Source organism: Dipodomys spectabilis, unplaced genomic scaffold, assembly GCF_019054845.1.
Source record: "Dipodomys spectabilis isolate Male_0828 unplaced genomic scaffold, ASM1905484v1 ptg000118l, whole genome shotgun sequence".
Lineage (NCBI taxonomy): Eukaryota > Metazoa > Chordata > Mammalia > Rodentia > Heteromyidae > Dipodomys > Dipodomys spectabilis.
Window position 1 is genome coordinate 537,362 of NW_024870795.1, and position 13,221 is coordinate 550,582.

At 50.4% G+C, this 13,221-nt stretch overlaps 1 protein-coding gene across 1 annotated transcript; it reads right to left on the reverse strand.

Annotated features, from left to right (window-relative positions):
• Positions 1 to 762: 762 nt before the first annotated feature.
• LOC122115155 (aflatoxin B1 aldehyde reductase member 3-like) lies at positions 763 to 5,745 on the reverse strand (the record flags this gene model as incomplete). The annotated part of the gene is made up of 4 exons (XM_042688427.1): positions 763 to 936; positions 2,522 to 2,651; positions 5,340 to 5,439; positions 5,649 to 5,745. Coding segments are annotated over 4 exons (444 nt in total), but the record flags the coding sequence as incomplete, so codon positions are not given.
• Positions 5,746 to 13,221: the final 7,476 nt, after the last annotated feature.

Genomic DNA, 13,221 nt, shown 5'->3' on the forward strand with positions numbered 1-13,221 from the left:
TCAGTGGTACAGCATTTGCCTACTGGTTCCATTCCAAGCACCTCAAGAAAATGACTTTCTCTGAGTCTGGCAGTGTAACAACTCAGTAGTAGAGTGCTTGCCCAACATGGGTGAGCCCTAGGCACTGTGCCAGCATCCCCTAAAAGGAATGTGACCTGTCTCAAACACATTTCCAGGTTCAGACAGTTCTGATAGGTGCAGAAAAGCCATGGAACTTGGTACCCCTCTCACACCACTGGCTCCATGAATCTCTTCTCCATGTCCTTTGTGATAAATACCTTCTATAATAAAAACAACGATTTCCCTGAGTGCTGAGTTGTTTGTGTGCTAGGGAGGCATTAGTGGCACCTCCATTTGCAGTGGGTCACAGAAGGGCAGGTAAAACATTCAGTATATTACAGCTCCAAAACAGCCTTTGAGACAGCTCTAACACCTTACATGGCTCTCTGTCATGCATAGCCAGCCCCACAAAGGGGACAAGCCAGGCTGGGTTAGGGGTTCTGGGTCTAAAGAGATCCGACTGCCTCTGCCTCTGTCACCACAGTAGCCCCTCAAACCTCCAGCACAGGAGAGGTCACCAAACTTCAGCCAGCTCAGCTGCCAGCTTTCTTCACTAGGCAGAGCTTAGCCTGCTGCCCTCCCACTGGGTACACTGGAGAGAAATAGAAGGAAAAAAAAAAACCAGCAGGGATAGAGCAAGTTGGATCAGCTCAAGGTGGCAACTGACCTTAAGGGAGGTAAGGGATAGCTAGCTACAGTCCAGTCAGGTGGAACCTAACGGAAGTAGTTGGGACACTGGTGGGTAACCAGGTTCCAGGCTTAATCAAAGGCTTCCATGACTCCCGGCTCCAAGGGCCCTTGCTCAGTGACAGCCAAGTTCTGCTCCAGTTGGTCTAGGCTGGACATGCCCAGAATGACTGCGTCCTCATGGGTGGCCTGTAGGGATACCATATTTCTAACATCTTTTACCTGCAGCTCAAGTCACTTGCCCCTCCCTGCCAGCATTGCCAATATTTTTCCTTATGCCTATATCATTCTAGCAGGAATTGACTAGCCAAGTAAGATTGTAAGCGTAAGCCCCAGTACCAGCATACACACACATAAAAAAAACAAGGAGGGGGAAGTGGTTCTGTTGCTCAAGCCGTAGAGTTCTTACCTTGAGCTGAAGAGCACAGGACAGTGCCCAAGCCCTGAGTTCAAGACCCACGACCGACAAAAAATAAATAATAAAATATTTTTAAAAATACAAGGAGGGGCTGGGAAGGTGGCTCAGTGGTAGAGCACTTGCCTTGCATGCCTGAGGCCCTGGGTTCAATTCCTCAGCACCACATAAGCAAAAAAAAAAAAGCCAGAAGTGGTCCTGTGGCTCAAGTGGTAGAGTGCTAGCCTTGAGCTGAAGAGCTGAGGGACAGGGCCCAGGCCCAGAGTTCAGGCTCCACAACCAGACTCAAAAAAAAAATAAGGACTAACATACATGAAGCCCTGGGTTTGATTCCTCAGTAAAACAGACAAGAAGTCGGAAGTGGCACTGTGGCTCAATTGGTAGTGCTAGCCCTGAGCAAAAGAAGCACAGGGGCAGTGCCCACGTCCTAAATTCAAGCCCCAGGACTGGCCCCCCAAAAAATGAGCTGTGGCTCAAATAGAGTGCCAACAATGAACAAAAAATCAAGAATTCATGTTGCCTCCAAATATGGCTGTAGCCATACCATAACTATGCTAGGTAGAGGGATGAAGGACAGTAAACGGACAAAAAGGAGATGGGGAGCCCCAGCCACACAAGGAAAGGATGCAACTTTATGCTAAGGGTTTTTAAAAGTTCAAGTTCAGGGCTGGGAAGGTGGCTTAGTGGTAGAGTGCTTGCCTCGCATGCATGAAGCCCTGGGTTCAATTCCTCAGTACCATGTAAACAGATAAAGCCAGAAGTGGTGGTGCTGTGGCTCAAGTGGTAAAGCGGTAGCCTTGAGCTGAAGAGCTGAGAGGGACAGCGCCCAGGCCCAGAGTTCAGGCCTCCTAGCCAACAAAAAATTAAAATTAAAAAATAATTCAAGTTCAGAATCAAATCCATGTTTATTCCACTCTAGGGGGGCTGGGAAGGTGGCTCAATGGTAGAGCGCCTGCCTTGCATGCATGAGGCCCTGGGTTCAATTCCTCAGCACCACATAAGCAAAAAGAAAAAAGCCAGAAGTGGCGCTGTGGCTCAAGTGGTAGAGCGCTAGCTTTGAGTTGAAGAGCTGAGGGACAGAGCCCAGGCCCAGAGTTCAGGCCCCACGACCAGACCCAAAAATAAATAAATATTCTACTCTAGGAATAGCTGTGCATAAATTGGCAGAATAAGGCTCCCCAAGACAAGTACCTCATATTAAAGCTGAAGTGATAATAATAGGAAGTCTGTAACTTGGCCACCTGGACACATCAGAGGAAAATAAAGAGCCCTCCCAGGATAGAAGAGAATAGCTGGGGAGTCTTCAAGGCCCCATTCTCCACTCCCTCCCCACCCCAGCACCCAGGACAGCGGGGCTACCTGCAGCCAGGAGTGCTGGTACAGCCACCTCAGGGCAGCCGAGGTCATGCTGGGGGCACTGGGGCCATAGGCGGCCTGCAGAGCCTTCTCCACCAGGGCGATGGCCTTGAAGTGCTCCTCCTTCCAGTAGCTGAGCAGGATACAGAGGACGCAGGGTTCAGAACCCCAGAGGACAGCCCAGTCTCTGGAGCCCTGAGAGACCTGGGTCTCTCTCAACCTGGGGGTTGGCATTCTGACCAGATTCCTAGGCACCTCACCAGGTGTTGGTTTTCATCTTGGGTGGAGACAGTGGAAGGAGCAAGAACTGATCTCCACAGAGGCACACCCCACCAGAAAGCTTCAGTCACGAAAATACACAAAGCTCACTGCTGATATCTGATGCGCCTCCACTTAAGACCGTGGACATTTCAATAGAACTAGCTTCCTGCAGGAAGCCTGGCTTGAGAGGCCCTTCCCTCCCACCAGCAAGGTCACACTGGGCCAGAAATGAACTCAGCAGACTTGTGCAAATTTAGCAACAGCAACTTTCTACAGTCCACAGAAAAGAATGGGAACAAACTGAATACTTTAGAGATGCTACAATCAGTGCTAGAGGGAAGAGAAGCTGAAAGAATTCAGGAAGTTGCCTCTGACACTGGGTTATCAGTCTGAGCCCATGTGGGATACACAATAATATCTGCTTTACACAAGACTCTAGGCTGGAAATGTGGCTTAGTGATAGAGTGCTTGCCTACCATGCATGAAACCCTGGGGTCGATTCCTTAGTACCACATAAACAGAAAAAGCCACAAGTAGCACTGTGGCTCAAGTGGATAGAGTGCTAGCCTTGAGCAAAAGAAGCTCAGGGACAGTGCCCAAGCCCTGAATTCAAGCCCCGGGACTGGCAAAAGAAAAAACAACAGCCAGGCGCTGGTGTCTCACACCTGTAATCCTAGCTACTTAGGAGGCTGAGATCTGAGGGTCACAGTTCAAAGCCAGACTGGGCTAGAAAGTCTGTGAGACTCTTACCTCCAATAAACCACTAGAAAACCAGAAGGGGCGCTGTGGCTCAAGTGATAGAGCGCTAGCCTTGAACTGAAGAGCTGAGAGACAGCGCCCAGGCCCAGAGTTCAAGCCCCATGACCAACAACAACAAAAAAAAAACACAACAACAATAACCAAAAAGAAAAAACACACACACATAGAACAGGACTCTGGTGGCTCACGCCTGTAATCCTAGCTACTCAGGAGGCTGAGATCTGAGGATCGCGGTTCAAAGCCAGCCCGGGCAGGAAAGACATTGAGACTCCTATCTCCAATAAAAACCACCAGAAAACTGGAAGTGGCGCTGTAGTTCAAGTGGTAGAGCGCTCGCCTTGAGCTGAAGAGCTGAGGGACAGCGCCCAGGCCCAGAGTTCAAGCCCCACGACCCACAAAAATAAATAAATAAATAAATAAAGGGGCTGGGATGTAGCTCAGTGGCAAAGCGCTTGCCTAGCAAGTGCAACATCCTGGGTTTGATCACCAGTACCAAAAAAGAAAAGACAAAAAAAAATACAGTTAAAAAAATAAAAAATAGGGCTGGGAAGGTGGCTCAGTGGTAGAGCGCTTGCCTTGCATGCCTGAGACCCTGGGTTCGATTCCTCAGCACCACATAAGCAAAAAGAAAAAAGCCGGAAGTGGCGCTGTGGCTCAAGTGGTAGAGTGCTAGCCTTGAGCTGAAGAGCTGAGGGACAGCACCCAGGCCCAGAGTTCAGGCCCCATGACCAGGCCCAAAAAAAAAATAAAAATAATAAAAAATAAAGGAATAAAAGAACCATCTCATAAAAACAAAACCAACAAAGTAATAGGAATACAAAATGAACTGGGTTGTGTGTGTGTGTGAGAGTGAGTGTGTGTGTGTGTATGTATGAGTGTGTGTATATGAGTGTGTATGTGTGTGAGTGTGTGAGTGAGTGTGTGTGTGAGTGTGTGAGTGAGTGTGTTTGTGTGTGTGTGTGTGAGTGAGTGTGTGTGAGTGAGTGAGTGTGTGAGTGAGTGTGTGTGTGTGAGTGAGTGTGTGTGTGTGTGTATGTGTGTGTGTGTTTGCTAGGACAGGCTGGGCATTGCTCAGCTTTTTTGCTCTGTGCTATCACTCTCTCATTGTACCACACTTATACGTCCATGTTCAGAATTTTGGTGGTTAATTAGAGATAAAAGTCTCAGCCTTTACTGTCTGAGCTGGCTTCCAAGTGTGATCCTCAGATCTCAGCCTCCTGAATGGCTAGGGATTATAGGCACAAGCCACAGGTGCTGACTAAAGGAATTGTTTTTAAAAGGACATGTTGAAATTTCTTTAACCATCTTTTTTTAGGGGGTGAAGAATGCTGATGATCTCCTGCTATACCAGTGAGCCACACCACCAGAACAAAATTTACAATAAGGTAAAGAGGAAGAAAAAAAAAAGGTAAAGAGGAAAAAAGAAAAGGAAGGGAGGATGTTCTCAAGAGCAGAGACACAAATGGCAATTTTCCTGCCCAGAGCTCACAACACTCAGACCCCAGGTGGCATGGCCAGTTCCAAACCCCAGGCTCTGCTAAGTCTATCCAGGATGGATCCAGTGTGTGCAGCAGGGCATCTTCCCAGAAGAGAGACTCAGTGCCACAGACAGCACTGACACCAGGAATTCTCACCTCAGGGCCTGGAGCATCCCCAGAGATTCATGACAACAACCGAGGAAGACCAGGAACCCAGGTCACAGCACCCAAGAAGGAGCCAGCACTGGCACAGCAGGCCTTCTGTACCTCCAAGTAAGGGGACCCTCACTTCTTCCCATGCAGACTCCTCCCCCAGGTCTCACCGATTCCAGTACATCTCAGCCTGGATGTAACCAAAGAAGCGGCCCTCAGGCTGCTTGCTGTCCTTGTCCTCATAGCTGTATTTGCCTGTCAGCAGGCCACCTGTGGAAGCCCCCAGATCATTGGGGATCCCTCAGAATTCTGGGCTGAGGGAGGACAGGGCAAAGGATTGGGGACATGTCACGGACTTCATTGCATTCCTCAGCTTTACATTTCCTCCTTGCATGCCTGGCTGTGCTGGGCATCCACCAGGCCAGGAATGCAAACACCCCTCACCCCAGCCCCAGGTGCTGTGTCCATGCAGCCCATACCAGCCAAAGGGTTGAAGACATAGAACCTCAGTCCAAAGTGTCTGAGGCAGGGGAAGAGCTCCGTTTCTACCTGCCAGGTGATGAGGGAGAGGGTGAGGAGTCAAGAGGAGGGACCCCAATGAGTCCTTGAAAAACCCTCAGCTCAGACCTAAACAATCCTAGCACCCTGACAATCAGGACACACACATAGCAACAGGAGGCAGGGGCTGAAAAATTCATCCTGCAGCCAGCACCTGTAATCATCCACCAGATGCAGTGGGTGATAGATTCCAGACTCACTAAGGCAAAAGGATAACACCCTGCCCTCTGATTCTGGGGACAGGTCTAGGCTGGGGCTGGAACTCAGCACCTCATTCATGCTTGACAAGCTTTACCTCTGAACCATGACTCAGCCACTTTGTGTATTGCTGATGTTTGAGACAGGGTCTCTCACAGGCCACCCCGGACCGTGATGCTCCTATTTGAGCTTTTTTTTTTTTTTTGTCAGTCGTGGGGCTTGAACTCTGGGCCTGGGCACTGTCCCTCAGCTCTTCAGCTCAAGGCGAGTGCTCTACCACTTGAGCTACAGCGCCACTTCCGGTTTTCTGATGGTTTATTGGAGATAGGAGTCTCACGGTCTCTCCTGCCTGGGCTGGCTTTGAACCGCGATCCTCAGATCTCAGCCTCCTGAGTAGCTAGGATTACAGGCGTGAGCCACCAGCGCCCGGCTTATTTGAGCTTCTTTTAATCACTGGGATGAGTCACATGCCTCCATGCCCCTCGCACCTTGAGATAGTAGGCACACAACACACAATCCAGCCATTTGCTGCAATGAAGTCTCCCAAACTCGTGTTCCTAGAACAGCCTCCTAATCTGCACCTCCCAAGGAGCTAGAATTAGAGGCTTGAGTCACCATGCCTGGCCACCCTTCAGGACATTACAGTAAGGTAGAGTGCAAACAGGTGGGAAGGAGTAGAGACAGGATCACGGTGAACTGGGGACTCCTGGAAGCAGTGCCTGGCTCCCAGCACTGAACACACATTCCTGAATGAATGGGCAGGAGAGGTTGAAACAGAGCCTGAGAGCTCAGGCGTCTGGAGATGTGGGGGGAGGGGGGCTGGGGGGGGAGCTCCCAGAAGAGCCACCTGAGGGAGCCCTGAGCACTTCCCCCAGAGGAGAGTTCCAGGCTGAGGTGCAGAGCCAGGCTTGGAAGTAAGGAACCAAGCTGTGCACTCAGGCAGAAAGTGGGCAGCTGCCTGCTGGCCAGGCTAAGGAACTTTTTTTTTTTTTTTGGGGTCCGGTCATGGGGCCTGAACTCTGGGCCTGGGCGCTGTCCCTCAGCTCTTCAGCTCAAGGCTAGCACTCTACCACTTGAGCCATAGCGCCACTTGCGGCTTTTTTTTTTCTGCTTATGTGGTGCTGAGGAATCGAACTCAGGGCCTTAAGCATGCAAGATGAGCGCTTACCACTGAGCCACCTTCCCAGCCCAAGGCTGAGGAACTTTGTCCTCTGAGGGCACCTGCGAGCCAGGCACAGGCTCTGGGCAGAGGAGCCGCTGCCCTGTAGAGGGCACAGGAGGCAGGCTGAGGGGAAAGAAGATCAGCCAAGCCCTACAGTCCATGGCCTGGGCACCCTGGCACACCAGGTACCCCTCACCTGATACACAGTGGCATAATCCAGCCATTGCTCTTGCAGAGCGTACAGATCTCGGCCATTCCCAGGAGGCGTAGTTGGAGAGGCCAAGCTCCGCAAACTTGCCCTGCAGGGGAGAGGTGAGGTCACAACTCTGTACAACCCAGGACTCTAGGCAGGGGAGGTGGGAGTGGGGACCCCGGGGCTGAGGTCTTCCCAGCTCTGCCCTGGGTGCTCTGGTTCCCCCTCTTTGCTGGTAGAGGGAAGAAGGGAAGAGAGGAGAGCCCTCCCTCCTGGAGCTCTGGAGACCCTCTCCCACCTCCTGGTGCAGCTGGTGGCAGACCTGTAGTGTCTCCTCCACAGGGGTGCTTGGTTCAGGCAGGTGGAGGTAGAAGAGGTCCACTGGGGGACACTGCAGCTGCTTCAGTGATGCCTCCAGCTGGAACCGGATACTACAGGCTTTAGAGACTTCCCAGCCAATGGAATGTTTTGGTGGCAATTTTCACTTTGAGGAGACAAAAATGGAAGTTCAAACTACTTAACAAGCATCAGAAAGGGCATTTAGAGCCATGTCTAGAAACAGGTGTGGGTTCAAATCCTAGCTCTCAGTAATCACTCCTAAGCTACTGAATCTCTAGGAGTCTTAATCCTTTCCACTGTAAGTAAGAACAGAATTGGTAATAATATCTCATAGGGTGGTCCTGAGGGTGTTTTTTTGTTTTGGGTTTTTTTTTTTGCCCTTTTTTCTTTCGTCAGGACTAAGATGTGACTTCAGGGCCGCCCACTTGCTAAGCAAGTGCTCTAACTACTGAGTCACACCTTTACATCTGGATTTATTTTCATTTCTGAGACTGAACTCAGATCTGGGTAGAAAGGGTTCTGCCACCTCAGTCAAACTCTGGCTCTTTTATTGCCTTTGGTTTGTTTTTACCTAGTATTTGATTGTGGCACTGTGGCTTAAGTGGTAAAGTGATTGCCTTGAGCTGACAAGCTCAGAGGCAGCTCCCAGGCCCAGAGTTCAAACCCCACAACCAACAACAACAACAAAAAAGTATCTGCCACAACCAACAACAACAACAAAAAAAGATAGTATCTGATGCTTTGGCTGGGATGGATTTGGACTGAAATCTTCCTATCACTGTCACCTGAGCAGCTGGAATTACAGGCATGCACCACCACATACCTTAAAAAACATTAAAGACCATTGGAAAAGGTGCTTTTCTGCTGCACCTGCAGTGCCAGGCCTGGCACTGGGCTGGCAGAGGTAGCAGCTCCCTGCCCTCAAGCACTCACAGCCTAAAGGCCACTCTGGACAAGGCCGGCAGGGGAAAGCACATGGCTCCTTAGGAGCCAGGAGCACAGAGATGTGAGCACCTGCGGTCTCTGAGCTGTCCTGAGATGCTCACTCTGCAGATCCAAGGCAGGTCAGAAGCCTCCAGCTGAGAAAAGTGGGGGATCATTCCAGAGAGAGGCTCAGTGGCTTTACCAGTCCAAGAGCAAGGATGCCCTGTGTGGACACATGCCTGCCAGGTCACCTATCAGGTGTGGGTGGACAAGACAAGAGAAGGGCACAGGCAGGTGCCAAAAGACCCTGGGCACTGGTGGACTGAGGATGTTAGAAGCTGTCAGGCCCTCTGAATGCTTTTCAGATGGGAGCTTGGTGGTCAGTTATGGGTGTGGAAGGTGAGTCCAAGTGCAGCATGGGTGAAGCACAGGTCTGGCCAGAACAGTGAGGAGCACTGGGTGCCTGTAGCTCACACCTGTAATCCTAGCTACTCAGGAGGCTGAGATCTGAGGATTCCAGTTTGAAGCTAGCCTGGTCTGGAAAGCCTGTGAGACTCTTATCTCCAAATAACCACCAGAAAATTGGAAGTAGAGCTGAGCTGTGGTTCAAAGATGTAGAGCACTAGCTTTGAGCAAAAGAGCTCAGAGACTGGACCTGTGCCGAGTTCAAGCCCCATGACTGAGGAAGGAAGGAAGGACAGAAGGAAGGAAGAAAGGAAGGAAGGAAGGGAGGGAGGGAGGCAGAAAGGACAGAGCGAGAGAGAGAGAGAGAAACTGCCTGCCTGCAAACTTAGCCCTTCTGAAAAGTGAGGACTTTAACCAGAGCCCTGTGGTCCCTGGGAAGAGCAGGTTTGAGGAAACATACATTCTATCCTTTCCCTTCCTCTTCCTATCTGACATCTATAGACTTTGATACCACTAGCCTCACTTCAAGAATGGAAGGGAAGCCAGGCGCCAGTGGCTCCTACCTGTAATCCTACCTACTCAGGGGGCTGAGATCTGGGGATCACGGTTCAAAGCCAGCCAGGGCAAGAAAGGCTGTGAAACTCTTATCTTCAATAAAACTACCAGAAAACCAGAAGTGGCGCTGTGGCTCTAGTGGTAGAGCTCTAGGTTTGAGCTGAAGAGCTTAGGCCCAGAATTCAAGCTCCATGACCACCAACAACAACAAAAAGAATGGGAAGAAGAAATTAGAAAAGCAAAATCAGAAATAAAATAAGATTTCTCACTGGGTAACCAAGGAATCTGGAAAGAGTGTGCACTGATCTGTACATATGTATTTGCACTCTACCATGCTGTGAGAAAGTTTCCCCAGACTCAGTTTCTTGTGTGTTATGGTTAGGGATCAACTGAGTGGAAGAACAAACCAAACCTGGGCGCTGGTGGCTTATATCTGCAATCCTAGCTGCTGAGGAGGCTGAGATCTGAAGATTGCACTCCAAACTCAGCCCTGGGCAGGAAAAACAATGAGACTCTTACCTCCAGTTAACCACCAGAAAACCAGAAATTGTGCTGTGGCTCAAAGTGGTAAGAGTACTAGCCTTGAGCAAAGGAATTCAAGGAGAACATCTAGGCCCTGAGTTCAAGCCTCACGAGTGACAAAAAAAAAAAAAAAAAGCACAGGATACAGGGCCTGGGCCCTGTTTTTTAGCTTTGGGCTCAAGGCTAATATTCCTAGTGCTTTAGCTACAGCTCCACTTCTTGAACACATTAAGTCATAGCCCCCTCTTATAACCTTTTGAGTTCAGAAAAAAAAATTAATAAAAATTAAAAAATAAGCCGGGCGCTGGTGGCTCACGTCTGTAATCCTAGTTACTCAGGAGGCTGAGATCTGAGGATCGCGGTTCAAAGCCAGCCCGGGCAGGAGAGACCGTGAGACTCCTATCTCCAATAAACCACCAGAAAACTGGAAGTGGCGCTGTAGCTCAAGTGGTAGAGTGCTCGCCTTGAGCTGAAGAGCTGAAGGACAGCGCCCACGCCCAGAGTTCAAGCTCCACGACCGACAAAAAAAAAAAAAAATTAAAAAATAAAAGCCAGGTGGCAGTGGCTCACACCTGTAATCCTAGCTACTCACGAGGCTGAGATCTGAGAATCTCAGTTCAAAGCCAGCCTGGACAGGAAAGTCTGTGAGACTCTTAAACTCCAGTTATCCACCAAAAAATCAGAAGTGGTGCTGTGGCTCAAGTGGTAGAACGCTGGCCCTGATCTGAAGAACTGAAGGACAGTGCCCAGGTCCAGAGTTCAAGCCCCACAACCAACCAAAAAAAAGCGAGAGGCTGGGAAGGTAGCTCAGTGGCGGAGTGCTTTCCTAGCATGCAGGAGGCCCTAGGTTGGATTCCTCAGCACCTCATAACCAGAAAAAGCCGGAAGTGGTGTTATGGCTCAAGTGGTAGAATGCTAGCCTTGAGCTGGGGGACAGCACCCAGGCCCAGAGTTCAGGCCCCACAACTGACAAAAACAAAAAACGCCCCCCCCCCCCAAAAAAAAGCTAGAGATATGGATCAGAACTAGTAAGCCTACCTAGCAAGCACAAGGCCCTGAGTTCAAACTTAGTATCAACAAGTTCTTTAGGTATGTCCTCCTCTTCATTCTTCTCTTCTACTTTTTTCTTCTGATCATCAGTTCTTGCTATGTTGCCTCGGCTGTCCTTTAACTTAGGATCTTCCACCTCAGTAGCTGGGATCACAAGCATCAGTTTAACTGCACTGGTGAAGCAGCAATAGGTACTTGGGTTGTCAAAGCCCCATAGCGCTCTGGTTCCAGGCTAGATCAAGATGGGGAAGGTGGTGAAAAGGAGAGGACAAACAATATCCAGTTAGTTGTCTGATGGAGGTTGCCTGGGGAAATTAGCTTCAGAGCTCTGGAGAAAGAAGGGAGGTCAGGGCTCCAGGAGGCAGATGGAGCTGGACCCCCCAGGAGCAATCTGAGAGGTCAGGGACCAGCTTTATATCTCTGCCCCAGGCCACCCAGGATGGTCTCGGACTGGCCGTCCTTGTACAAAAAGGCCGTGTCCAGCTCCGTGTGGTCGCACTCCAGGAAGGAGCGCACCGCTGCGGCGCTGGCGGACGGGTCCAGGCGGCTCCCCATCAGCATAGTGCCCAGCACCATGGCGGGCCGAGCCTGAGACACCGTCTGGTCCAGGCTGGAGGCGGCTGCAGCAGCGGGAGAGGATGGAGGTGGCGTTGAGGGTTCAGCCCCAGTTGTGTGAACTTCTAAACCCTGTACAGAGCTGACCTGGCCACGCCCATCGGGGGGTGTGGCCCTCCAGGGCGGGACCAATGGCGGAGGGGCAGGAGTATGTAGCTGGGTTCTCAAGCCACACCGACCCCCCCCCTTCTTCCCCCGCCCCCCTCCGCCAGTGATCTGGGAGATACGGTCTTGGGCCCGAACCCCAAGTCCCAAGTTCTAGAATTTTGGACTTCCCTGCCACGCTGTCCCTCTACTGTCTGCCTACCTTCTGAGCTGCCCGGGAGGTCTCTTATCTCTTCCTGGACCCTGGATAGACTTTAGGGGCTGTGGCATGACCTAGGTGGTCCCCTACTTTAGGGTCCTAGAGTTGCTACTGGTCCAGAGCCCGAGTCAGCCATATAGTGGCTGTCAACCTTGGCTTCCATCTACCTTTCACACTGGAAGGCAAAATAAAGACTTTGGTTCAGGACTGGAGTCTGGCTCAGGTGGTAAGAGTGCCAACTAGGTACCAAGCCACTGAATGGTACACCACTTCTGTCTCCACGATGCCCCACTGATCACCAAGGCTGAAGACAAAGTGCTCACTACAGTACTGGCCTCCAACATAACCCACCAAATATATTGGGGGGGGGGGGGTAGGGAGGACAACACACAGACCCAGTTTAATTTTAAAAATTACTAGCCAGGCACTGGTGGCTCATGCCTGTAATCATCCTAGCTACCCAGAAGGCTGAGATCTGAGGATCACAGCCAGCCCAGGCAGGAAAGTCTGTGAGATTCTTTTTTGTTGTTGTTGGTTGTGAGGTTTGAACTCATGGCCTGGGCACTGTCTCTGAGCCTCTTTGTGCCCAAGGCTAGCGTCTACCACTTGAGCCACAGCGCCACTTTTGGTTTTTGAGTGGTTAACTGGAGATAAGAGTCTCATGGTCTTTCCTGCCTAGGCTGGCTTTGAAGCAAGATCCTCAGATCTCAGCCTCCTGGGGAGCTAGGATTACAGGGATGTGCCACCAGCACTGGCCCAGATGAGAGTCTTATCTCCAATAAACTACCAGAAAACCAAAAGTGGCACTGTGGCTCAAAGTGGTAGAGCTCTAACCTTGAGCAAAAAAGCTCAGGGACAGTGCCCAGACCATGAGTTCAAGCCCCATGAAAAACAACAACAAAATTACTGTTACATTGTCAGTGGGTCATATAAGGCAAGACATATTGAAAGTATTCACTAAAATAATTGTTTTTCAGCCTGGAGCCCATGGCTCATGCATGTAATCCTAGCTACTCAGAAGACTGAGATCTGAGGATCGCAGTTAGAAGCCATCTCAGACAGAAAACTCCCATTGAGACTCTTATCTCCAATTAACCACTCAAAAACCAGAAGTGGCACTGTGGCTCAAGTGGTAGAACGCTAGTCTTGAGCACAAAGACACTCAGGGACAGTGCCCGTGCCCTGAGTTCAAGCCCTACAGCTGACAAAAAATTAAAAAAAATGTTT